The sequence below is a fragment of the Aspergillus mulundensis genome, assembly GCF_003369625.1.
Source record: "Aspergillus mulundensis strain DSM 5745 chromosome Unknown scaffold_14, whole genome shotgun sequence".
Classification (NCBI taxonomy): Eukaryota; Fungi; Ascomycota; class Eurotiomycetes; order Eurotiales; family Aspergillaceae; genus Aspergillus; species Aspergillus mulundensis.
Window position 1 is genome coordinate 1,142,548 of NW_020797902.1, and position 24,974 is coordinate 1,167,521.

At 53.0% G+C, this 24,974-nt stretch overlaps 13 protein-coding genes across 13 annotated transcripts; 11 read left to right on the forward strand and 2 right to left on the reverse strand.

The window, feature by feature from the left end:
* Positions 1-685: 685 nt before the first annotated feature.
* On the forward strand, positions 686-1,270 carry DSM5745_10342 (uncharacterized protein; the record flags this gene model as incomplete). Its single annotated transcript, XM_026752358.1, has 1 exon — positions 686-1,270. One exon carries the CDS (start codon positions 686-688, stop codon positions 1,268-1,270), a length of 585 nt encoding a protein of 194 aa, XP_026599420.1.
* Positions 1,271-2,000: 730 nt separating this feature from the next.
* On the forward strand, positions 2,001-2,645 carry DSM5745_10343 (uncharacterized protein; the record flags this gene model as incomplete). Its single annotated transcript, XM_026752359.1, has 1 exon — positions 2,001-2,645. One exon carries the CDS (start codon positions 2,001-2,003, stop codon positions 2,643-2,645), a length of 645 nt encoding a protein of 214 aa, XP_026599421.1.
* Positions 2,646-4,823: 2,178 nt separating this feature from the next.
* DSM5745_10344 (glycoside hydrolase family 16 protein) lies at positions 4,824-5,972 on the forward strand (the record flags this gene model as incomplete). The annotated part of the gene is made up of 2 exons (XM_026752360.1): positions 4,824-5,626; positions 5,678-5,972. The coding sequence occupies 2 exons, from the start codon at positions 4,824-4,826 to the stop codon at positions 5,970-5,972; spliced, it is 1,098 nt and encodes a 365-aa protein (XP_026599422.1).
* A 33-nt stretch (positions 5,973-6,005) lies between these two features.
* DSM5745_10345 (Zn(II)2Cys6 transcription factor) lies at positions 6,006-7,879 on the reverse strand (the record flags this gene model as incomplete). The annotated part of the gene is made up of 4 exons (XM_026752361.1): positions 6,006-6,288; positions 6,341-7,029; positions 7,083-7,751; positions 7,805-7,879. 4 exons carry the CDS (start codon positions 7,877-7,879, stop codon positions 6,006-6,008), a joined length of 1,716 nt encoding a protein of 571 aa, XP_026599423.1.
* Positions 7,880-8,480: 601 nt separating this feature from the next.
* On the reverse strand, positions 8,481-9,290 carry DSM5745_10346 (uncharacterized protein; the record flags this gene model as incomplete). The annotated part of the gene is made up of 1 exon (XM_026752362.1): positions 8,481-9,290. One exon carries the CDS (start codon positions 9,288-9,290, stop codon positions 8,481-8,483), a length of 810 nt encoding a protein of 269 aa, XP_026599424.1.
* Positions 9,291-10,370: 1,080 nt separating this feature from the next.
* On the forward strand, positions 10,371-11,850 carry DSM5745_10347 (UNC93-like protein; the record flags this gene model as incomplete). Its single annotated transcript, XM_026752363.1, has 3 exons — positions 10,371-10,502; positions 10,559-11,186; positions 11,237-11,850. The coding sequence occupies 3 exons, from the start codon at positions 10,371-10,373 to the stop codon at positions 11,848-11,850; spliced, it is 1,374 nt and encodes a 457-aa protein (XP_026599425.1).
* Positions 11,851-12,207: 357 nt separating this feature from the next.
* On the forward strand, positions 12,208-12,877 carry DSM5745_10348 (CinA family protein; the record flags this gene model as incomplete). The annotated part of the gene is made up of 4 exons (XM_026752364.1): positions 12,208-12,303; positions 12,352-12,426; positions 12,479-12,669; positions 12,718-12,877. 4 exons carry the CDS (start codon positions 12,208-12,210, stop codon positions 12,875-12,877), a joined length of 522 nt encoding a protein of 173 aa, XP_026599426.1.
* Positions 12,878-13,605: 728 nt separating this feature from the next.
* On the forward strand, positions 13,606-14,382 carry DSM5745_10349 (uncharacterized protein; the record flags this gene model as incomplete). The annotated part of the gene is made up of 1 exon (XM_026752365.1): positions 13,606-14,382. One exon carries the CDS (start codon positions 13,606-13,608, stop codon positions 14,380-14,382), a length of 777 nt encoding a protein of 258 aa, XP_026599427.1.
* A 936-nt stretch (positions 14,383-15,318) lies between these two features.
* Positions 15,319-15,891, forward strand: DSM5745_10350 (uncharacterized protein; the record flags this gene model as incomplete). The annotated part of the gene is made up of 1 exon (XM_026752366.1): positions 15,319-15,891. The coding sequence occupies one exon, from the start codon at positions 15,319-15,321 to the stop codon at positions 15,889-15,891; it is 573 nt and encodes a 190-aa protein (XP_026599428.1).
* A 1,020-nt stretch (positions 15,892-16,911) lies between these two features.
* On the forward strand, positions 16,912-18,691 carry DSM5745_10351 (DUF3176 domain-containing protein; the record flags this gene model as incomplete). Its single annotated transcript, XM_026752367.1, has 2 exons — positions 16,912-17,363; positions 17,410-18,691. The coding sequence occupies 2 exons, from the start codon at positions 16,912-16,914 to the stop codon at positions 18,689-18,691; spliced, it is 1,734 nt and encodes a 577-aa protein (XP_026599429.1).
* Positions 18,692-19,715: 1,024 nt separating this feature from the next.
* DSM5745_10352 (Serine protein kinase) lies at positions 19,716-20,919 on the forward strand (the record flags this gene model as incomplete). The annotated part of the gene is made up of 3 exons (XM_026752368.1): positions 19,716-19,953; positions 20,008-20,112; positions 20,165-20,919. The coding sequence occupies 3 exons, from the start codon at positions 19,716-19,718 to the stop codon at positions 20,917-20,919; spliced, it is 1,098 nt and encodes a 365-aa protein (XP_026599430.1).
* A 581-nt stretch (positions 20,920-21,500) lies between these two features.
* Positions 21,501-22,932, forward strand: DSM5745_10353 (alpha/beta fold hydrolase; the record flags this gene model as incomplete). Its single annotated transcript, XM_026752369.1, has 2 exons — positions 21,501-22,462; positions 22,599-22,932. 2 exons carry the CDS (start codon positions 21,501-21,503, stop codon positions 22,930-22,932), a joined length of 1,296 nt encoding a protein of 431 aa, XP_026599431.1.
* A 464-nt stretch (positions 22,933-23,396) lies between these two features.
* Positions 23,397-24,893, forward strand: DSM5745_10354 (ankyrin repeat domain-containing protein; the record flags this gene model as incomplete). Its single annotated transcript, XM_026752370.1, has 1 exon — positions 23,397-24,893. One exon carries the CDS (start codon positions 23,397-23,399, stop codon positions 24,891-24,893), a length of 1,497 nt encoding a protein of 498 aa, XP_026599432.1.
* Positions 24,894-24,974: the final 81 nt, after the last annotated feature.

The following is a 24,974-nucleotide window of genomic DNA, read 5'->3' on the forward strand; positions in this document are numbered from 1 at the left end:
AAGGTAAGGAATGGACCAGGAGTAAAAGTCTGTACATCAATCTCACCGAAAGAGGAAGTTGACCCTGTGGTATTCTTGCCAATGCCGGTGTCATGGTATTCATTTTCTCCGGAGTCACTGTTCACAACCGTATCCAGTTCATCAATCTGTCATGGATTCTGCTCTTTGCCCGTGTCATCATCTGCAGGCCTTTCATCCTTAGAAAGGGGAATCTGAATGGTCTTTGTCTTCCGTCGGTGACAATGAGCCGGCCTTCATTGTGAAGTACTCTGGATCCCATCCAGCGAGCCTTGATCACCTGCCAAACACACTGTGCCTGGACCAGTTGATTGTATTTGAGGATTCGGATTGCATTGTCTTCATGACTGGGACACGCACTACTCGCCCATTCCAATGTTCCTTTCTTGTCCCATCCAGAGCGCCTCGTAACAACAGCCTTCAATCAACAATGAAGGCATTATCCCGGCACAAAGCGCATATAAGGAAAATAAAGGGAAAGAACCATACTGAAAGGGAGATGCCACTCAGACCACGACAATCCAATACATAAATACCGCCTCCGACCCTCTCTGCTGTTGCATTTGGAATCCATCCACCATCAACTCCTCGATCCCCAAGTCGAGGCCTCCATCCACACACATCCACACCCACCTCACAAACAAACTACCTACATTACAATGTCAAAATGGCTTACGAAATCCCCAAGGGCTTCGAGCTGAGCGTCTTACTCGGCGATCGCTTCCCACTCAAAGGCGAAGCCTGCTTCGGCTTCGCCATCGGCAGCGACGGGTCCCTGTACCACGGTGCCATGGGCGAGTTCGAGCGCGACATCAATATCACTATGGTGAAGGTAAGGCCCACGCCGGAGCAAGCCAAGTCCTTTAAGCCTGTGGGCTGGGACGAGATCGAGGAGGCTGAATGGCGAACCGATCTGCCCAAGCTGGGCGAGCAGGCTCTTGGGTGGTATTATGCCTCCCAGGGAAAAGGCAAGTTCTTCAAGGTCTTAGAAGGCGTTGCGACTGTGCAGCTTGCTAAGGAATCTGTCCCTGTGAGGCTTGTCAGGCCGTTTGCGAGGGAGGATCCGCGCCATTTTGGTAATTGGCCGCGGGGCCTCTATATCGAGCTGTTGCAAAGCAGGGCCATGGAGGCGGAGAATCGGAGGGCTACGGAGGAATACTACGAACGTCTACCGGGGAAAGTCCAGGGTTGGCTGGACACCTTGGAGGATGATGAGGAAGACACCTCCAGGCCCTTTTCTGGCCTTGATTAAATCCAGGGCGTTTTAGTGACTGCTCGAATTGCCGATGCCGCACAGTCTTTCGTTCACTTTGTTAGTTCATATATTGGAATTTAAAAAGTCTCTACATAATCCATGATCTCTATAACGTAGTTTCCTTTCCAGTGTCATTATACTCCATATTGTGACTCCGTAGCCTGCAGAGGTTGATATGTGCTATCCAGCGTCCAGCAAATCCAGACCATGCATCACCCAGTATCTCCGTGGCTTGTAGAATAAAGATGTATGCAAATGTGCCTATTGACGTCAAAATGGAAGGAAGAGTCACCGTTTCGATTGTAGGTGGGTTCTCACTGCCTCCTTGCCAACCGCCTGCAGAAAGTTGCTGAATAGTTTGTTGCTGAATAGGCCGTTGAAAGAAACCATTCATCTCTCACACTTTCTTTCTTCTTTATTCGGTTCTGTGGTATTCATTACTAAAAGCCCTTGGGCCTCTATCTGCAAGGAACAAACAAAGAAGACTACGCAGCGTCCTGCTTTGTCCACCGTTGAGGATAAGGATTGTTCTCCATCGATATAAAGAACCTCAAAGGCTGTAATCGCATTCAAACAACAGAGAGATCATCGTACAAAGGAACGCTCGAACATAAATAGGGCCTCATTTCATCTGAACTCGACTTCTTCTCATCCCATCCTCTCCAACAATTACGTCTTCCAGCCGTACTTCCAACTCACCAAGATGTCTTTTCACATGTCTTCCAACATGGCTTTCAATACTTCCTCGTCCGATATCGAAAGCCTCCCCGCAGGCTTCGATATCCGCGTGATAACCAAGGAGCGCCCCCCAGTTAAAGGCGAGTCCTGCTGGGGCTTCACCTTGAGCCGCCACAACAGGCTGCACGCCCTTGTCATGGGTGAGTACTGGTCCAGTATCAGCCTCCCCGTCATTGTCTTTGTGGAGCCGAATCCAGGGGAAGAGCGCTTGTTTACACTCGTGGAGAGGCCCGACATCGAGGAGGCCATGGCCCGGACGGATGTGCCCCAGGTCGGCCAGCGGTCTGTGGGGTGGATGTTGCATCCCGATATGAAGGATGGCAAAATCAAGGTGTGGAAGGGGCCTGGTGTTGTCACGACGGTTAGCACTGATTTTAAGCTCGAAATGGTGAAACCGTTCAAGCGCGATGATCCACGCCATCTGAGTAATTGGCCTGCCGGTCTATTTGGGAGGCTGCTGCGTGCGAGGTTGGAGGAGTTGGAGGCACAAGATCAGCAGGCTCCTGCCGGTCAAGCTCCAGATCCAGCGATTGCCCGTATCCAGCAGATGTTGGAGCGGCTGAGTGTTGACCAGAGCGATGAAACATTGCCCGATGCACCTCCTCCTGACCATCCCGAGGGGAACTCTCAGTAACTTTGTTTCCTTGCTTGTTGTTTAGTTTATTTGCTGTTCATGCCTTATCGTCACTCATTATCATTCAATGCAATTACCCCTGTCTCTCGCTCCTACTGACTATAAACATAATGATACTCGAGGTCATAGACTGACTCGCTGAGATAAAGCCGGAAGTAGTAGACGCGTTGTCAACTGTAACAACAGCATAGAGGGCTGGGGGCCGTCAGCTAGATATTCTTGACAACCAGTTGTACATGGTCCGAATCATAGCGTTGTCCCCAGTTACCAGCAACACTAGAACCACCATCTTTTGCCATCAGGACAGCTTGGCTTTTCATGAGTGAGTAGCTCGCGCTTCGTCGGGCACATTGCAAGGATCAAGGCCCGGCCAAGAGACGCTCCGTCCCATCGCCGTCGCGGAGGCTTGCTGCAACGTTGAAAATGATGAGGCCGCCCAAGCAATTGACGCTTGAATCGACGATGCCTGAGTGCATGCGCGAGTCTGTTGCCGGCGTGGGGTGTAGTTAGGCCATTGCGACTAGAGCTGGCCATGACGATGGCACACCTTTCGCAAGGTCGCCTACATGTAGAGTAGAGAAGGACGGTCTGATGCGCTTGGCAGATAAAGCAAACGTTCTAATCCGTATCTCGTATAGCATAAGTCATCAGATTCGTTACATTAGACGCTCGGCGCTGTATAGGTCGCTATCTCACACAGGGATAATTATCGCCAACAAGCAGCAAAACCGGATAACGACCAGCTGCCAGTCGGGCGAGAACCATCCGAGTACAAGTTCTAGTCAATGGGAGTCCACGTCGGTTGTATAGGTTGTCGCTTGCAGGACTCACCAGGTCGCACCTCGAGTCGGAAGCGGAGGCAGAAGTAGGAGTCGCGGTGCTGTTGCACCCGACTATTTCGATGCTGTCGTGGGAACCGGATTGGTCGCTATAGCTGTACCCCGTGCATGGTGAAGGGGCCGAGTAGTCAGTCTCGCCGCCAGCCCAGTCGAGCGTGCCCCGTGCATTGTTGGGATCGCCGTTGGCCCAGATACCCAAGCGTACTTTCATGTGTGTTTGCGGGTATCGAGTTCCATTGACTGTGTCGCTGTAGGCGAGGGTGCGCACGGCTTCCCCGCTGATAGACCACACTAGCTGTTCTGTCGACCAAGTCAATCTGTACTTGTGGAAAATTGTTTGAGGCTAGGTAACCGATTCCCAAGTTCAACGGCCATATGACCCACTATCGCCTTTCCCAAAATAGCCTGTCTGGAGCTTCGTCGAGTAGCCCCCGAGGACCTCCTGGGGAATATTAGCGGAGGTATCGGGGTATATAAAAAGCAATTGGAGTCCCACCCAATCAACTTCATCCAGATAGTCTGATTGCAAGAAAGTGCTGCTCACGATACCGTACCTGGCGCAGCCTTCATCACCACAGATATTTCGCCGAAAAGATGTAATAGCTTGTCTCGATGGTCGGCGAATCACCCTGGCTGTTGATGGTGAACTCTGCGCCGTAGGGACAAGCGGAAATGATGCTGAAAGCTGTAGTCCGTTCTCCCAAGTCAAAGGGTTGGGTAAAGTCGTAACTCGTACTGGATGCCGCGGAGCCCGTGTCTGCCGGACATGACTTCTCCAAGGGGTTGCTGCTGGTGGAGGAGTGCGCCCGCCGGGATCCACAGTGTGCCCGCAACAGTGGCGAGATACAAGATCGACGGGACCATGGTCGAGACTTAATACAGTGCGAAAGGATCACATCTTGCGAGCGACAGCGCTGCAGTTGGAATATAAGTCTCTGCGCTTGTAGTAAAAATGAGGTGGCTGAGAGTTGTTGTATAGACAGCCGGATCGGCAAAAGCTTGGAAGGCAAGCATGGACCAAGGCCACGCGGATGATCCACTGTCTATGCTTGTTGCAGCTTAGCTTGATGAATTTGCCGCTTACTCACCTGTCAGCTTGTCTTTTTCTGGTATAGACTCGGTGAATTCAAGGCGGGTGGGCCTGATAGATCAGGAACTGAGGGCCGAACTGTTGCTGCCTGCAAATTCAAATTTGGCATCTCCCACATCCCGAAAAGGGGGAGGCCCCTGTGAACTTGCGACGCATGAGCAATTGCTTTATGTTTCAGGGTTCGATCCCGTCCAGTTCGTTGCCTCAGCTGAATCTTCGACTCCGTCGTCGGCACGCCATCGTGACACCATGAATCCGCTCCGATTCCTCTGGGGCTTCCTTCTTCTCGCCCTGATCGCATTTGCCGACGAGCAGACCGACTGCAATCCGCTCAACAAGACATGTCCTGCCGATCCCGCCCTGGGCACCGAACATACGTGGTGGCTCAACTCCACGCTCGATGATTCCCTCTGGGATATGGCCACGGGCACCCCCGAATACACCTCTGACGGCGCCGAGTTCTCAATCAAGACGGAGAATGGTTCGACATTGTTGGAGTCCAACTTCTATATCTTCTTCGGCGTGATGGAGGCTCATGTCAAAATGGCCAAGGGTGCGGGAATCATCAGCAGCGTTATTCTCCAGTCGGACGATCTGGACGAGATTGACTGGGAGTGGGTGGGATACAACACCAGCGGGGTGCAATCGGATTTCTTTGGCAAAGGCAATACGACGACCAGCGACCGTGGCGGAAACCATGCCGTGTCGAATGCAGACACCGAGTTCCACAACTACACCACATACTGGGATCAGGACCGCTTGGAATGGTGGATTGATGGCGACCTGGTGCGAACGGTGAACTATTCCGAACCGTTGACTGTCTATGGAAAGAACTATCCTCAGACGCCTTGCCGGGTCAAGGTCAGCTGTTGGCCGGTCGGATTGGCTTCACAGTCGATAGGAAATATCGAATGGGGTGGTGGTCTCGTGAATTGGACGAATCTCCCCTTCACGATGGAGGTACAGAAGATCCGCGTCAAGGACTTCCATACGGCCAAGGAATACACATATTCTGGACACACCGGCTCGTACGACAGTATCAATGTCATCAGGTCAGTCTCTGCCATCTCTGACGCTCACATCACCCGCTGACTTCTTCCTAGTGGAAACTCCACCGCAAAGACCGAAATCGAAAAGACGCCGGCCAAGTCGCTGTCCGACAAATGGGATGATCTGGGAACAGGCGCCCACATTGGAGTATACGTTGGTGCTGCCGTAGCTGGTGCTCTGGCTATCGCTGGCTTGGTGTGGTACTGCATCCGCCAGCGCCGAAAGGGCCGTCTCGAACGTGCACTAGCGGAGGGAGATGAGAATTCATCGGCCACGGAACTGGACGCCTTGAAAAAGCAGTGGCGACAAAGTGACTGGAATGCGAGCTATACTCCGCTCAAACAATAACTGGCGTCTGCCGATTGTCGTTGTTTAGTCAAGTCATTGCATAGATAGATGCTCTTGCGTAGATAGGTACGGTATATGTTCGTTGGCCTTGTTTATAGCGCATTGGGCCAAGCGCTTTAATTCGAGAATAATTTTGCGAGCCGAAGCTAGTCTGGTGGCGTAGGATCTGGGCGTCTCTCCTAAATGCTGTCGATCCAAAAACGATGGAATAGCGCCGATAAGGTCGAGATCGCCCTGGCAGTCGTCGTCGAGGGGATTGCACAGGACGTTGCAAAACAATACGATGATCGCTTGAATAAAGTAGGAGATGGAGAACCTGGTGAAGCATTAGAACTAAGAATGTCAACCGATAGAAGGGGAAATCGTACAGGAGATTCGCCGGGCCCAGATCCAGGCTTGAAGCCACGAACTGTTGCAAAAGCGACCGACTGGCTGTGACGGAGATGGCAAGACTCGAACTGGGGTCTCGTGCATTCTTGTTTTGTACCCACGAAGCGCAGCGACTGCTGGTCTGGTGGATCATGACCATGCAATGGTGGTACTGGAGATGGAAGATGGAAAATCGCACGTCAGTATTGTGTAGGGGATCCCGTCCGCCTGCGAGCAGGGTCGGCTGATTGCTGGACTTGAGCGAACGCTTCCACATGTCGAGCTCATGATCTAGGTCCCGGATGGTTCGGAGGATATTTGCTTCCGGCTGCTGAAGAGCGATCGGCGAATATAAATCACGCTGGATCCTGGACTGGATGAACGCTAGCTGAACATAGGTGTGGAGATCGGATCCTGGGTCAGGGTCGCCATGCAGACATTGCGTGAGGTCTAAATCACAGTGTGCATCTTCCAGCCGAGGCGGAAGTCCGGTCACCATACTTAGTCCCTTGTCACAAACGTAGACGATCCAGAAGAGTCGTCGGATGTGAGAATTACTATCGGACGGTTTCTCCCATGCGGCCGCAGGCGAGATATGGCCCTTGAGGTAGCAAGCGTATCGCGCAGCTGCTGACAGCAACTGGTCGACGGTGTGAAAGTCACCGGCGAGTCCTTGAGCACAAAGACACTGTATTTGCATTAGTACTGTCCTTCCCCATTCAACAGGGAGCGACAGCATACCAGGATTAAAAGAGTCTGGAAGCCGTCTAAGGAAACCGGTTCCTCAAGAGCCTTGGGTAACAACCGGTGAGCTTCTCGGGCATGCTGGTCGCTGTACTTGAGAGGATATCCCCTGGGCCCATGAACGGACAAGGCAGTCAAGGACATGAGTGCGAAAATACATGCCCTGGCACTGTGCGGTCCCGGAGACGTTGAGGAGTACCTCTGGGAGTAGGCAGCATCAACAGTACTCTCAAACAGGGCACGGTTGACGACAGGAAAAAACAATCCAAGAGGAGAGGCTAGATACTGGCGGATTTCTTCGTTAAGAAAGGTCAGATCAGGCAATGGGAGGTCGGAAGCGACCGCCATGGGAGGTTGAAGTGACTGTGGCAACTCGGACGGAAGGTATTCTGGACAGAATATTTCGCCAGTGCAATGATAAACCCATTCGCGGCCGCCCTTCGAGAAGAAGGGAGTGCCGTCGAAGGTGCAGATGTTGCCCAGATAGCGGCCGGCCAGCTGCAGATTGTGAGCGAAGGCAGGCGCGAAGGTCTCAACCAGCCCCTCACGACCGGAAGGCGCCGCGGTCGCAACTGCAGCACCTAGCTTGGAGAGCCGATCGTAGGTACATGCGAGACGATGATGGGAGCACCAGTCGCACTTGGGAGCGGCGGCGTCGCACTTGATCTGTGACGGTGTTAGTTTGGGCAGTCCAGGGAAAGATCAAAAGGGTGGAGTACCTTCCTAGAGTAGCAAGCATCGCATGAGCGGGCTATGCGGCCTCGTCGCTTGGGCAGTTTCGGTAATTCTGGCATGGTGGTTGGAGAGATGGCGATGGAGACGGTGGAGAAGACGGAGGAGGAGAGAGAGGAGACGGAGGGGAGGGAGAGAGCGGGACACGGAGAAACGCATGGGTCCGGGCTGGGCTTGGCGCCAAGACAGCGTCAAGTATGGCATTGGCATTGGCATCACCGATACAGAATTAACTGAGACTGCTTGGATGAGGATTGGATATGTCAGACTAGCTAGAGACAAGGATATACCTATTTAATAGGTGGATAGACAGCGTTCCTTCTGTGCCCGCTACCCGAGCGCTCGTTGCGACTATATATATCTGCAAACTGTCATCAGCTGAAGCAGCAAATATGAGGTGTAATGGAAAAGGTGCTTTGAGATAAAATAATAGGAAAGCCAGTGACCAGCCTGAGCGAGTCGGCAGCGTTGCCTAATAGTTCTCGGGTATGTATAACTATAGCATATCGAGGTGCCTATACAGTGGACGAATAAGACAACATATTACAATTCTACAGAAGACAAATGGAAAACAATCTCAATAAAAACAGCATAGATTAGAAATGTAAAAACAAGCGAACAGATTAAAGAGCGACAAGAAGAAAGACATAAGAGAGACACAACTTACTGCGGCCCAAACCCCTTCTTCACCATCATCTCCTCCAGGAAGCCGGTCGGACGGGGAGGAAGGGGCTTCTTACGCATGGTGTAGTTCTTCGTGCGCAGGGTCAGATCCTCCACCGTGTCCTCCACGACATACAGCCTCAGCTTGTAGAGCTGCCTGGCCTTCTCCTCTTTCTCACTCAGCTTCCGGCGCAGCTCCTCCGCCTGGTCCGTATCTCCGATGTAGAGCAAACGCTCAATCTCCAGCATCCTCCACGTTCCGGGGGGAAAGTTGAGATCGTGGCGCGGGTCGTCTCTGGAGAAGGGATCGACGATAAGCAGGTTGCCGTTGCGACGGCAGTACTTGACTGTCCCGATGCCTTTGTAGTATTGGTTGGTTTTGCGGTTCCACCACCATCCAAATGCTATGTCGCCAGGCCGGTGCTCGTCCTTCCACGTTGCAATCTGGTCCGCATCATCGCTTGTACAGGGTACGAATGTGTCTTCCTGTCCCTCGGGCGGGGTCACCCAGACCATGCATGGGGAGTGGTACGTCGCGATCAGGGTTCCTGTGCATGAGCGGCCAGTAATGGTCTTGTCAGCCTTGTCCACGGTACCGCCCATGCAGGCTTCACCGAGCTTTGGCATGCGAGTAAAGTTCAGCACATTGCGGTCGAAACCCTGAGGGATGGTGAATTTGAAAGAGGGAAGATCATTGTCATCGATGGTGTCAGCGCCATCAGGGATTTTCCATTCAAGCTTATTTGAAGACCTGTTGCCTTGAGTAGTGGTATCACCGCGAACGGGAGCTTTACCTTTGCCTGCAGACATGTTGAGTGGAGTAACTGGAAGTAGTTACTGGAAGACTGGTCTGTGTGCAAAACATGTTCGGACGGAGTTTTAGCAGGTATTTATGCATCACACAGCCTGCGTACGGCCTGTGTTTGATAATATGCTCTTTGTCCTTTGCCATTGTTCTCCTTTCAAATGCAATAATGCCCGCTGTAAATGGGGCAGTTTGAAAGACTTCAAAGGCGTGTCCCTTTGAACTCTGATATCCCTTGTTGTGGAATAGGCCAATAGAAGTGCATAGAAGAAGATTGGTCTAACGGCGACAATGCCCGCTTTGAATAAAGCAGTTTGAAAGACGTTCAAAAGCGTATCCCTCTGAACTCTGGTGTCCATTGTTGTACAACAGGCCAATAAACGTGATATTAGTAAAAGAAGCCCAACAGCGTCCTGTCCAGCCTACTGATTGGATGCAGGAGGCGAGGGATGAATATTGCAGTCAAAGATATAAAGAGGCTTAACAATGGGTAAAGGGAGATCTTGTTATCCAATAACCGCTTGCGGTCATCAGGGCAGGGGTGAACAATGACCAGGCGTGAAATAGCCGATGGGCAAGAGATTGACAGAGACAAAGGGTAGGAAGACAATCTGAAACTGTTGCAAGAGACAAAGCCAGCGGTTGGAGGCGATGTGCAAATCAGACCGAGAAAAGTCGTCATCGGCCGGACCCCGAGGCCAGCCCTAACATCACTGGGAGCAACCACCAGAAAGTTGGCCTAGTCGTTGGGCGAACATACTTTGGTTCGAAGGCAGTATTGCTTTTATACCTCGTAATGTCCAGTCACAGAGGCAAAGTCAGTAAGCACCAGCCGATATATCTATGCTTCCTCGCGCATGAGCCATTTCTGTGGAGCATGGCGTGCTTAGAAACTGCCGTAGCGGGCCTCACCAAGCTTCCTCATAGGATGCTAAGCTATCGCGGGTCTTGGAGACTGCCATCAAAACTTCAACCAGGATCTCGTGTTTGTGATGGGTCTTGACGTGCTTCTTGTTGGGGAGATAAAAGGTCGCCCAGCTCTGCGGTATGCTTCCAAGGTGCCCAGACAGCATTTCACATTGACCATGGCTTTCGATAGAGTGGCCCGGTTCTACCGGTCTTGTCTGTTCCAGATCATCATCGTTGGACTTGTCGCGTTTTGCGAGCCCGGCATTTGGACGGCACTGAACAATCTGGGAGCAGGAGGAAACGCAAGCGTAAGCCGCCTCGCCATTGGATTTTCAATGGGTGACTGCTAACTCTCTGAAAACAGCCTTTCCTAAATAATGCCGCCAATGCCCTAACCTACGGCCTCATGTCGGTCGGGTGCTTTCTCGCCGGAGGCGTCACGAACAAGATCACCGCAAAGTGGACCTTGTTCATCGGTGCCGCCTTCTACACGCCCTACGCCGCCGGTCTATACTGCAACAATCGATACGGGAACGAGTGGTTTCGGCTGCTCGGAGCTGCCCTCTGTGGAGTTGGCGCGTCTCTGCTCTGGGCCAGTGAGGCTGCCATTGCCGTCGGATATCCGGAGGAGGACAAAAGGGGACGGTACGTCGCTGTCTGGATGGGCATTCGGCAGATGGGACCGCTTGTTGGTGGTGCGATATCGCTTGCCCTCAATGTCAATACAGCGCATGTTGGGAAGGTCACCTACACCACGTACCTGGGCTTGGTGGCTATCTCTTCACTTGGTGCTCCGTTTGCGCTGTTCCTGTCCCAACCGCAAGATGTCGTCCGAAGCAATGGCACCAAGATCCCGTACATGAAGAAGACGAGTTTGTCTATTGAGGCGCGGGCTATCTGGAAACAGCTTCGGAATAAGTACATGCTTCTGCTTATTCCGGTCTTTCTTGCTGGACAGTTTGGCTCCACGTATCAAGGAAACTACCTCACTTGTATGTCTTTCCCCTTCTGACCCTCCGACAAAGAAGCTGACGAGATAAAGCATACTTTACCGTCCGATCAAGAGCTCTTGCATCCTTCCTGACCGCCGTCGTCGGTGCAGCAGCAAACCTCATCACCGGCACCGTTCTGGATCTGAAATACTTCTCCCGGGAGACTCGCTCCAAGGCAGTCTACATATTCGTCCTGATCTTCGTCACCGCATCCTGGACATGGAACGCAATCGTACAAACCAGGCTCTCGCGTATGGCTGAGCCACCGGCATTTGACTTGGGCGATGGCCCCTTCTTCAACTCGGCCTTTACCGTCTACATGTTCTTCCGGTTCTTCTACGAGGTACTGCAGACGTACATCTATTGGCTGATGGCGGAAATCAAGGGCGCTCAAGCGGATGGCGATGTCGCGAGGACAACTGGTATCCTGAGGTCGTGGGAGTCCATCGGCAGTACCATTGCGTATGCTGTAGGAGCGACCCACTGGCCCAATCTGAACCAGATGATCTTGGGCTTTGCCTTATGGGGCTTCACCATCCCTTTTACCCTGATGGCTGTCTTCGGAAACTGGAACCAGGCTGGGACGGTCGAGGTGCAAGCCCAAAGCAGCAGCGAGGACCTCGAGACGCAGAGGGTTACCGTGAATCCTGACCGAAAGGATTAGACCGAGCAGTCAGTCATTCAGTTGCCTCCTATAAAATGTATAGAGTTTATTAGAGGATAAAGAATGGATTTACATAAAGATGCGCAGATCGACATCAATACACTCATCACATCCAATCACCTTTATTGCTGCCAGAACTATACAGAACAACTTGCCATTGGCTGCAGAGCCGAGCACCCCCCTTCTGAGACGTCCTGTGCCAATAGCCATCCCACCAGTCACACCTAGGAGCCATGGCTACTATAACAGGTCGGGATATATCTGCTTACTAACGCTCTACCCCTCACCCCGCCATCTCCGGAGAGAGACGGAACATCGTCCTGTCCTCATCCAGCATAATCGTCACACGAAATAGCAATGGCAGAGTTTCCTCCACCAAGTCTGCAGCCGCTGGCCCAGGAAGTTGTCGAGCTTCTCAAGGCCCGCAAGGAGACCGTCTCCGTGGCCGAGACCGTACGTCCCTCACCCGACAGACCGAGGAAAACATTCTGATCTGCTTAGGCTGCCGGAGGCCTTGTCTCAGCATGTCTGCTCTCTGTTCCAGGAGCTTCGGCAATATACAAGGGCGGATTGACAGTATGGCATCAATCCATGTTATTCGTGCTCGAAGTCATACTAAAACCGGAAGGTGTACACTTTGGAGTCCCGGCTAGCCTTCGCCGGCTGGACAGAAGCGAACATCGAGAACTACAGCGGTCCTACACCTGACATTGTCGGTGGGCTGGCCGATCATACTCGCCGCACCTTGAAATCCACGTATGCGATCAGTGAGAGTGGTACCGCTGGGCCGACCGGCGGGACGACCAGGAACCGGACACCGTGAGTCAACAGCCTTCTAGATGCACCGTTTTCTGCTGATTTCTGTAGCGGCTATGTGGCTTTGGCCGTATCGACAGCGGACGTAACCCACACCCGCGAGGTTGAGACCGGGAGCAGGAACCGGGCCGAGAATATGGTGGCCTTTGCAGCAGAGTCGTTGAGGTTGTTGAAGGAGGTCCTGTCCAAGTCTGGGGCTTCTGCTCTTTAGAGTCTAGGATATATAACCTACTGTTGAATACGTTTTGCAGAGAGTCATCCAGATACCGCTCAGTCCCTGACGCCGTTTAGAATCCCGCAGGCACAGGAGCCAACCTGGGGACCACCTCACGTTACACCTCAATTCAATGGGGACTGCATTGCCGTTGTACAGTACACTCTGAAGCAGTACGGGCCCTCAACCTCTTTCTTTGGCGAACCTGTCGCACGATATGGATGCCGACAAAATAATGAGCATGAGGGCCGGGGCTGAATGGTTCCTGCAACACTCAGGCAGTGGTATAATATAGACTGTACATCGGGCGTTCTGGAACTCTCTGGTCCCCCTGGATCTGGCAAACCATCTGACAAGTGTTGAATGTGCTTTGATGTCTTCTGAGCTTATTGTCTGATAGTTGAGACTGGGATCATGAAAGGGATCACTGAAAGAGACAATGATACCAGGGAGTCTCCTAAACAAAGACCTTGAATCGTAGTATGGTGACAATGAAGTGAATGGAACAGAGAAACAATGATGCTTTGATCTGGGCCTATCAGTGAATCACCGAGTGAATCACAAAGCAGCGAAGCTTCTGGAACTTGGCTATATAGAGGCCAACAGACCCCCGTTTGCCTTCTCCCTCCATCCCACCCAGCAGAGTCCATCGTCTGCATCTACTCTCCCCAACTCAACTTGACGTCTATACCGAATCATCCCTATCCAAGACCCACCTCATCGTCATGGCTTCTACCGCCTCCTCCTCCGGAACTGGAACCGTCCAGATCGTCCTTGCCTACGGGCACCAACACAGCCACTTCCAAGCCTCCGACCTGGAATACATCATCCCAATCATCCACTCAAGGCACGTCATGCTCACCCTGGTGCGGCAGGACACAACCAACTGCGACTGGATCCACGTCACCAACGGGCCGGAGCAGTACGAGCGCCTGATCGAGCACCACAGGAACGAGCGCGACACCAACGCAGAGTCCTCCGAGCAGGTCGGGCAGGTGCCGGAGCACGACGTGCCTCAGATCTTGCAGATTGCCGAGTCGATCCCGGCCCAGCGGTGCCAGCTGTACGCGGCGGCGTTGCTGGATCGCCTCGCCGAGCGTGGGTTCGTCGAACGTGCAACGGCCCAGCGCTTCCGCTCAAACATCGGTCCCTGCGTCGCGGATCAGCTGCGGGCCCCGCCTGTGAGTAGGACTGAGGACGCTGTTGAATTCATCACGAGACACTATGCGTTCTCGTACGAAATGAGCGACGAGGCGGATATGCTCAAGGACCGGTGCTTCCACGATCAGCGGATTGAGCCTGATCCTGTCCGCGTTGCGATGCTAGACCTGATGCTTCGAGATCCGGAATTTGCCCGTTTTATGTTTGGTCTTGCTGGCTATGGCAGTGATGCTGATTCGGCCCGTGGAGCTGGGGTTGGTGGAGGGGATGCGCAGGCTGGCTCCTCGAGGCCCCGTACGAACCGTCGTCAGCAGGATCAAGGACCGGCAGAGCAGCGTTGATCTCATGCGTTGATCTCATGCTTGGTGTTTCTGACTGTGGCCAGCCAGGCAAGGCTTTCGAACCTATTGTTTCCGTCTCTACTTTACCAGACTTTCGTTCATACCAGGTTTTCTTTATCAAAATAACTTCTCTTCGTGCCAAATAACAATAAACCTTCCGATCGTCTGACCTCCGTAGCATCGTATACTTGTATCCTTTAGACACCCGTAGACGCGTTGGACATGGAAAGCAAGTGTTAATTCACCAAAGGCCGCGAGTTAGGGCTGGAGCCTGGCAGACCAATTTCAGCAGCAATTCTATTATATCCAAGCAAAAGTCGAAAAGGATACCTTCCCCAGGTCGAAGGCGCTACGACTGGGTACGTTGGATCATACTTTGATATTCGATCTCCCGGTACGCTGGGCGCGCAACTACTCTTTATGAAGTCTTGCAACAACTCAGATAGCCAGCTGCCTGCATCGAGTAAGTCATCCTAATAGGGAATACTGAAGGCGAGAAACTAGGCCATGTAGAGTACAGAGTCAGGGGGTACGTTGAAGAGATCCTGTTGAGATACAGCCACAGTCAATCTGACTTAGGCTCTCGATAACTCCTGCCTTCTGTCGTTTCATTCTCGGACGAGATGATTTCTGCGTACTCCCTTACTATCAGCAGGTGAAGTATTCACTTGAGCGTGCAGGACTTCGACCGCATCTGCACCTGGACATTCACTGGCCTGGCCTCAACCCGGATTCACTGATGAATCCATGGGCCTCCAGAACTCCTTGCCCAAAGCGATATATACCCAGCGATGCCCCAACCAACCCAGCCCTCCATCCCCATCTCATCCTCATCCTCAATCGCACCTTCATCCTCATCTTTATCCTCATCCTCAGTCCAATCCAAGACCACAAGCTCCCACCGTGACCTCGCTTACTGCAAAACTTGCGTCCAAAATGGCGTCCTTGAATACCACTCATACCACTACCAGCATCACCCACGAGCGCGAAGAACCCGCTACCATGTCCGAAATGTCCGCATCCATCGTGGCCGCCCCCGAGTATCCTCCTACCCCCCTCGCCGACCGCTTCAACGTCTACGTGACCATCATCCAGCCAACCCGGGCCTGTACCCCCAACCTGATGCTCATCTTCGACCAGCAGCCCGCCGCACGCCGGGGCACAACCGTTTGGTACATCAGACCCCAGCGCGCTGCCAGCGGATTGCCCATGGTCCCGTCCCGCTTTGAGATGGTCGGCGAACGGCTCAAAGAGAGCTCTCGAATCAACCCGAAGGTCTTTCTCGGCTCGTTCCCTCGTCAGGAACGCACCCTCGCGCAGGAATGGGCCCCTGTGATCGTGTCCCGCATTGTCGACGAGGGTTATCTTGTCACCGAGCACCCTGCTTGGGTTGCCCGGCAGGGTATCCAGCAGATTGCGTCGCAGCTGCAGCCTTTCTTCAACCCGCTTTGGCCTGGCAGACTGGCTGCTCTCGAACTTGATGGGTTTGAGATACCCAAGCGGGCTTGAACCATAGCTACCATTGTCCTCTGTACGCCTTGGAATGAGTGATTCATCCTACCTGGTCGGTGTTCCTGTGATGCTCGTCTTTTTCCCTTCTCCTTTGTCATGCCATTCCATTTCTTTCCTTCAGTCTACGCCATTGTTCTCTTCAGTCTACTCCATTGTTTCCTTCAGTCTACACCATTGTTCCCATCATGTCTACTTTATCTCCTTAAAGTCTACTCCATCTCCTTCATGTCTACCCCATTTCCCTGAAGTCATCCACGACCAGTCTACTCATACCTCCCACCAAGATCACTAGCCAATACATATTTCCAGTCTTTCAATTGGTCCCCTAATTGTACATGCACCTTCGTAGCCAAGACAGCGGGCATCAACCCTGTCCATAATCAACATTCATGAATACCATTACCATCGATCGTTCCGGGTTGGGGCACTTCTTGCTATCGGCCACAACAGTATACTTAGCTTGAACCATTTGCCCATGTAGCAGGAGGTCTCTACGGCCAATTTCTACTGATGTTTCCTGCATTTGAGAGAACGCTTACCGAAGTACTCGTAGCAATAGATGTAAGGACTGCACTGATCGATACTGAGTCTCTATTTCGCTCATCATTTCGGCATCTGCATGGTGGATGTGGACCAGAGCGTACCACTCAAAGTAAACAATTCGGCGCCGTTTCCAAGGTTCTCACGGATTGCGTCGATCCCTCCGACCGTGGCAAACCCGTTCAAGCTCCAGCTAGTCAGGGGTTGTGCCTGACCCGGTCACTGCAAGGACCCAGATGGCCCACATTCCATGCAAAGCTCGTTTTGATACGGCGAGAGCCAGCACGGCGTGGATTCCCCCCCACTAACGCCTCTGAGGCTATACCGGGCAAGGAAATTCTCTTCACGCTTCACGGCCCTAGTTTCACTTGCAGGCCGGATGACGAAATGAACCTGTAGATCACCCTGAAGGATTTTTATTTTAAGCTCCCTGGCCAACCTTGACTCTTCGTCTCTTGACGGCCAAGACAGTTCGAGATGGAAGACCCAAAGGATGGATACCGACTCTCGTACGTCCGACTTGACGACCCTCCAGAGCCCTCACCACCACCGCGCCAGCGCCCTCTCTCGTCGGCCGAACAGGTTTTCCTGCAGACTCAGACTCAGCCGTTCTGGGGGACTAGCTGGACCCTGGAGATCCTGGGGTGTATTATCTCGCTTATTTTCCTTGCGGCCATTATTGCGGTCCTGTATCACTACGATGGCCAGCCCATGCCCGACTGGCCGTATGGCATTACTCTCAACGCCCTGGTTTCGGTCTTCAGCACCGTCATGAAGGCGACCATGGCATTCATCCTGACCGAGTCTCTTGCCCAGCTGAAATGGTCGTGGTTCCGCGATGGGAACAAGCTGAGTGATCTTGCGCTCCTTGATGCCGCCAGTCGCGGGTTCATCGGTGCTTTCGTCGTGCTGTTTCGATTCCTGCCTCGGTGCGTGATCTCTAGTCTTCCTTGACCTCATACTGACTCCGCCCAGCCATCTCATTACGTTCGGCTGTCTCGTCCTGTGTATAGCAGCCGCTACAGATCCGTTCGTCCAGCAAGTCATCGGCACTCAAATGCGTTCGGTGCACGCCCCAGGCAACTCAACAGTCCAGGTTTGCAACGCCAGCATGTACACCGATTACGGCGAGGGCGCAGGCCCAGGACTCAACAAGGTGCCCCTGGGGACTGCCGGCGCAATCTATTCGGGCATCTACCAGACCCAGAGTCCGAACAGCAACGAGGTCCTCGCAAGCTGTCCAACGGGGAACTGCACGTTTGCGCCGTATCAGTCTCTTGGGTTCTGCAGTCGATGCGCCAACATCACGGACTCTCTCGAGGTTAACAAGACACAGCTTGGATCGCTGACGAACTACAACTACACCCTACCCAACGGATTCTATTTCACCACTGCCATGAACATGGTGTATCTCATGAACGCCACGACGGGACTAGACTTGATCAAGCCGCCTGACGCGGATCTCCCCATCATCCTGAACTTTACCGCCATCAGCTCACCGGGGTACGGGACAACCGGCATCAGCGCAACGGAATGCTCGCTCTATTTCTGCGTCGAGACGTACGAGGCTGCTGTCCGAGAGGGTTCCTTCTCCGAAAACCGCACTTCAGTCTCGGCTGCATCGAACATCACATCATATGGCACAGAGGACTTTGCCATCACGCCGGACGTCTGCTATGTCAATGGGACGCGCCGCGAGAAGCCGTATACGAACGATACAGAGGATTGTGTCTACGACGTTAGCTGGCTAAGTCGTCTGGCCATGGCCAATTCCCTCTACCCATTGCTCCAAGGCGAGGGCTCCCTCTTCGTGAGCAACCGGCCAAGCTGGGATACAGATACCCTCGAGGCTGTCTACGGCACGCAAGGGAACTTGACCGATATTGCTTCAATGTTCAAATCGCTCGCGTCCTCATTGACACTCCACGCGCGGTCGAAGGTGTGTGACGAAACTGCTATCGGGAGTACCTGGACAGAGCAGACATTCGTGCATGTACGCTGGCCATGGCTGATTCTGCCGGGCGCGTTAGTTCTCCTTAGTGGTGTCTTCCTGGCTATTACGATCCTGCACACGCGCAATCAGTATATCTGGAAGTCGTCGCCGTTGGCGTTGCTCTTCTCGGATCTTACTGTGGATGCGCCGTCACCACTCAAGGCGGATCCGACGCTGAAGGGGATGGAGGACACCTCGAGGAAGATGGAGGTCTGGCTGGAGACGTCGGCGGAGGGTGTACGGCTCAAGGCTGTTCCCAGGTAGACTGTATATTACTACTATTCCACCATGATATCCTAATATTACGAGATTTCCAACGTTTAGAGCTGTAAACATGTCCGACTCCATCGTCATTCCCTTGAAGGCCTGGCCTCGAAGCTTGTGCGTAGCAAGGAATGTATGTAAAGTCCTTCCTGGTGTTTAAAAAGCAAGTTCTGCGGGAAAGGCCGAGTCTTGTCCACCGACCAAAGCCACGGAGGCCTTCAGAGGGCTTATACGGCTTATCAACGTAATCAATCTGTGGGAGGAGGCCTTGGGTATGAGCGTAGCTTCAGGACGGCCAGGCCACTTGATGCAGAAAGACGGATTACCAGGTCATAACCCCGTAAAACAAACTCGACAGTGCATGCAGAAACTGGGCATGGCAATAAACAGTATCATCCAGACTGGGAGACAATGGCTTCTTGGGAGAACATGTCTTGCAATGCATTGGAGAATATAAGCCGACTAATCACACCGATCACCGGCTTGGCCGCGCAGAAACATATTGAGACGAGTTTCTAGTCTAGCGGCCATTGGTACCAATTCGATGCTGGAAGGAACACGGTGTGTTGGTGTATGATGGCTCGGTTGTTGCTATTATCTAGGGGATGCATGGAAGGCTGACGTTTGCGAGAGATAAGTTCAAGTCGTCCTTCCTGGGATCTTCAATAATCAAGGCCTTCAAGCCCTTGTCCACTTGCCATTAACCTTCACATAGCTGCCATTTGCTATACAGTCCGGGCTTGGGTCCCTGAGCGTTGTCTGGCCGAAGTAGCCCTTTTCCCTAATGATACCACAGCCGCCACAGCCATTGAGCTCCAGGACCAAGCCTGGGGTCTCAAGTACACGGCGGCAGCGATAGACGGTCTTGCTAAAAGTGTACTTGCACATGATGGCTTTGATCCTGCCAGACAATGCATGAAGCCAATTCCACGTGACCCCAGCCCCCTCGTGTTCACCCCTTGTTCCTTCGTCTAGGGTCTCTTTCCTCTTCGCCCCATCCTCTTCTGCCATCGCACTCAAGACCATGAGTATCCAGCGCCAATTTCCTGGTGTACATTGGGTCTGGAGAGGGGGCATGTCCTATGTCTACGAGGTCCATCCCCTCATCGTGGTCAAGGTTCCCCGACCCGGCGAAGACAAGAAAGACAGGTTTCGTGAAGAAGTCAAGATCTATGAACTATTATCCCGTCATCCGCCCTGCCCCTTCCTCGTACACTGCTTCCTCTACTCGGAAGACGGGATATTCCTAGAGTACATGAGAGGTGTGTCCGCAGTTGAAGCGCTGCAATCCATTCCCTAACCACCAGCATTTGCAGATATATCTCTCGCCTATTGCAAGCAATTTAACATGGTTCGAGACCCTGAGACTCGCGTAGTGACTAGTGTCAGATACATGGAGCCACTGCCACTACGGAAGAGGTGTAAGTGCTCCATTGCCAGCTGCTTCTACTAAATTGACATCCAGAGCAACAGGGATGAATGATCTTGCTCAAGGCGTCGCTTTCCTCGAGTCGCTCAACCTTGCGCATGGAGATCTGCGTGCCGAAAATATCTTGCTGGACCGTGATAGATTGAAGATTGCAGACTTCGACTACACTGCTGAGTTCGGAACGGATTTTGAAACCTGCCCGTGCCCATACGCAAGACTGCTGAATAGCGACGAGGCAGATCAAGGAGCGCCGGGGACAGCTGGTGTGCTAGGTCCTAGAACCGAGCAGTTCGCGCTTGGCTCATTGTACTACCTGATCAACTATGGCTTCGAGCTCTACGACGATCAGTGCCTGGCCGACGATCCTTACGATCATGGACCTCGGGTCGTCGACTTACTCCAGCAATTGAGCTTTCCAAAGCTGGAGGGTGATCCGATAATTGACGATATCATCGAAAGGTGCTGGCACAACCAGTACCGCACGATTGCGGACCTGGCCACGGATACAGAGGCATTACTCGAACAACACACAGACGAGGCACCAGATGCGGCAGGGGTCGTCCCCGGAAGGGATACAGCTCTGGCAAGAATAGTACGCTGGCTGTGGGACACTCTCGGCGCGGCGCAGTCGATTAACGGCCAAGCGAACGCCTCGGACGAATCCTTTTCCTCGAAACAAGAGTTCTGTCGAGACCTCGAGGAGCGTGGACTGCCTCGTCTTCTTGCTTCACGCGAGCCCATGGAGCTTGGGTTTCGAATGGAGCACAGGCATGTATCAGAACAAACTACGGCAAGCTAAGAGATGAGAGAATGCTCAATTGGACGGAAGCAGAGTTGTCGGTCTTGGAGCGTCTTCTGCTTCTGCTAGGGCTCTTTGCACAACTGCAAAGTCATACACCGGAATATCCTTGCGTGCGGTTTCTCTACGTTTGCGCCGTGAACTTGGGTGCACATCAATAGGCTCGAGCGGTCGGCTCAGTTCTACAGGAAAATGCAGACATGGGGACGATATTGCAGGAATAAATCCAACAGTCCAACACATCAGACAGATACGTATGGCATGTTGAGGCTCAGTCCTGCTCCTAACCCTCGTAGCTCTTGACGACATCTCGGTCTTTGCCCTTCCCATGGTTGCTTCGAGCCCACCCCCATCTCGCAATTGCACCAATAGAGTCCGAATCCCAGCTGGTATTAATCCGCATCAGAGCATTATCATTAGATAGAGTGTGTCCTGGTCAACACTGAGTAATAGTGGCCGTCCCCACAGCTCAGCCGCATTTGTCATCAGTTGGAGTCATCGTGAGATATAAATACGCTGTTATCTCTCCCTAGACGATGTGTGTTTCTTCTCTTCCATCATCTGCAACTCCCTTTGCACCAATGTCTGCTCCTCTGATCGTCCTCCCTCGCCCCGGCGAGACAGCAACTGCCAAACCAATTCCGGCCCCGTCCGAAGCAGCCTTCATCCAGACTTTCGGGCAGCTCTTGCCACCGGCCTCTTATCTGCACACGCCGAACGGCAGAGTCGCCTACTACCAGCTATCGCCATCCGCCAATGACGCTGCCACCAGCATTCGCCGGGTCCTGTTTGTCCACGGCGTCCAGACACCGGCAATCGGGTTGCAGCCGCTAGCAAAGGAACTGTCATCTCGGTTCCCATCCGCTCAATGTGTCCTTGTCGACCTCTGGGGCCACGGGCTTACAGATACGCCCTTTGCTCCTCATGAGCCGGCCCTCTTTCATAAACTCCTTGAGGCTCTGATGGCGCATCTGGACTGGCCCGATGCTCACTTGATTGGGTACTCGTTTGGTGGATCGACGACGGCCACCTTGGCAGCCGCTCGCCCTGGCCTTGTCTCGTCGATGGTCCTTGTTGCGCCAGCAGGGTTGCTGCGTGAGGCCCAGTTTAGCGAAACAGAAAGAATGTATTTGCGTGGTGGCAACGGACTGGAAGAGGCAGCAAAGGATTGGATTCTCGAGTTTCTCGAGGGAGGGCAGTTGGTTGTCCCATCGGACTGGAAGGAGAGAGTTGCACGAGGCGAAGTCGTTGCAGAGGCTGTTAGGGACTGGGAACTGAAGGAGCATCGGGGGCATTTGGCGAGCGTCGTGGCTGTCTTCAGGGATGGCGGAGCGCTGGACAGGCACGCGGACTTTGCTCGAGCCGCAGCGACTGGTATTCCAGCATTGGGTGTCCTCGGTGAGACGGATGAGGTTTGCAGTGTCCAGGATCTGCACGAAGTTGGGTTCAAGAATGTTGCTGTCATTCCACAAGTAGGGCATGGGGTAGCCAGGCAGAGGGTGTCGGAGGTTGCCCAGCTCATTGAAGGATTCTGGAAGGACTTGTAATTGCCGCCTACTCATGTATGCCTTTCCTGCTTTATACCATGCAGCGGTATGTACTTGAAGCTAGCAGTTATGTACGTGCTATCAATCCAGTCAGAATGCCCATTGTTGCAACTAATTGGTCACCATCTCCAGTGTAAGGGATGACAAGGATCGCATGGTCGCACTGGCCACTTTTGTATTTGTTGAATGGAGAGGCACAGAGAGACGCGGCGAGGCAGGTGCGCTTACAGATATGTTTGGCGTCTGCGTATCCCTGTTGGAGTGTCACATTGCAAGCATCAGATGGGACTACATGCACCTCGTCGAACGACTTGACGGAAATGTTAAACTTTATTCGCCAGGCATTGTGGATGATGATGTCCACGGACTGCAGCCTCCCCTCATATTTGGAGCCCTCAATGCCGAGGTGAGGTCTGCCCAGGGAGGTTTGGACGAGCTCGACTGTGTCAGGAGTGCTGGGATCTAATCCTCGCTCCTGGAGGACTTGTCGCTATCTATCTGGATTGCCAACGGAATGATCGGACCGCAGTGCGTCGAGCAGGTAGGTTCCAGCCTAGAATTTGGATATACATACCATCCATAGGTCCTGCCCTCATTCATCAACAGAGCTATGTGAGCCTTCCCTTGTTCATGGTGCGATTGTCTTTTACCTATCTCCGGGACAAAGGCACAAAGGGCTCCTTGTCTGCTATCCAAATACAAGCCATTGTCAGTTTGATGAACTGTAACTCTAGCAGTGAAGGAAACAAAGAGGTGAGAGCAATGAAGTGAATGGAATTGAGGAAATGCTGCCTCCCAAACATCTGCCCTTTCAACATATATACCTCTCGTTTCCCGCGGTCAAGTTCGTTCCATCAACGTCTCGCTTCGAAAACATTCTTCCTTCTCATCACTTTCGAACCGTACTTACAAAACGAGACTCTGTCAGCCATGGCTCCTTTCCGTCTCTTCGACCTCCCGCCGGAGCTTATTCTCGCAATTCTGGAAGCCAACGGCGAGCCACGCGACCTTGCGTCCTTCATCAGGACCTCTCGGCCTGCCTGGAATATCGGCCACCCGGTTCTCTATTCCGGAAGTTTGGAGGACAAAAAGGAAGTGTTCCGCTGGGCTGCCATTCATAACCAACCCGGACTAGTTCAATGGATCCAAGATGATATCCTGCCTGTCCTTGGGCAAGACGCCGCTTACAGGGATAGTTTGCTTGAACCGGCTTCCCAAAGTGGGTGCTGTTTGATTGTCATGCTTCTTCTTGACAATGGAGCTGAGCCCATTCTATCTCAGAAGGCTGTCGCTGCAGACCAGGTTGAAGTTATTCAACTCATGCTTGCAAGGGGCGCTAACGTTGAACAATTTCCTCCACATTATCATCACGGACACCAGGTGAATTTAGGAAAGAATACCATTCTACACTACGCAGCACTGTGCGGGGCGGCGAGGATAGTAAACTCTCTCCTATCTTCGAATACTGTCGCTGGCCTTGACGTGAACAGCACTGACTTTAATGGAAACACACCACTAATCAAGGCCTCGCACCATAACCACCCCAACACCGTGGCTGCACTCCTAGCACACAATGCTGACCCTCACATCGTCAACTCGCCACGGCACGAAAGTGAGTGGAGTATTGCGTTCAACCCGATGACCCCATTGCCGTTTACCGCATTCGATGCCGCGGTTCTGAACCACAGCCCTGCCGTCATCAAGCAGCTGCTTGACGCCGGAGTCAACGTGAATGGCACGCAGATTGTGAGTTCGCTTGCCAAAGCCATAACTAAATACCGTGATAATTGGCCTTTGCCACATCGTCGAGAGCAAGCTACCAAGTCCTTCCACTCAACCGTCCGCTTGTTGCTGGATCGCGGAGCAAGCATCCACCCGAGCGGTGCTAACAAAATCGCTACCCTCCACTTCGCTGCTGAAATCGATGATATGAAAGTTCTTCAGTGGATTTTGGAGCATCCAGACTGTGACGTGAACCAGAAAGATCTTCGTGGAGGCGTGGGCCTGACGCCTCTGTGTTATGCGACGAGGTCCCCCAATGCTTGTAGGGCCCTGATCGATGCGGGCGCCTCGGTCGAGGCTGACGGGAACCTGCCACTCATTCTGGCCACCGTCCGTGATCATACCGAGGCTGTGAAGATCTTGATCAAAGCTCGGCCGAAAGACCTTGACCGGACCAACAACCTAGGCCAAACTGCTGTGGCAGTGGCTGCAATACGTGGCCGCAGCGAGATTCTGGAGATGCTGATCAAGGCAGGCGCTGATCTCAACAAGCCCGACTGCGTTGGAGAAGCACCGCTTGGGCATGCCCATAAGAACAAGAACGGTGTCTGTACCCTGCTGCGTCAGGCTGGTGCTCGACAAGGCATGCCCTCTGGCGCGTATCCCAAGCACCTTCGAGCCCTCTGGGATGAAATCAATTACTAGGCACCCCAGTCCATTTGATGGATATTGAAAACAATTGCCGATATGCCAATGCGCACTGGCGTCCGCTCGTTATCAGCCGTC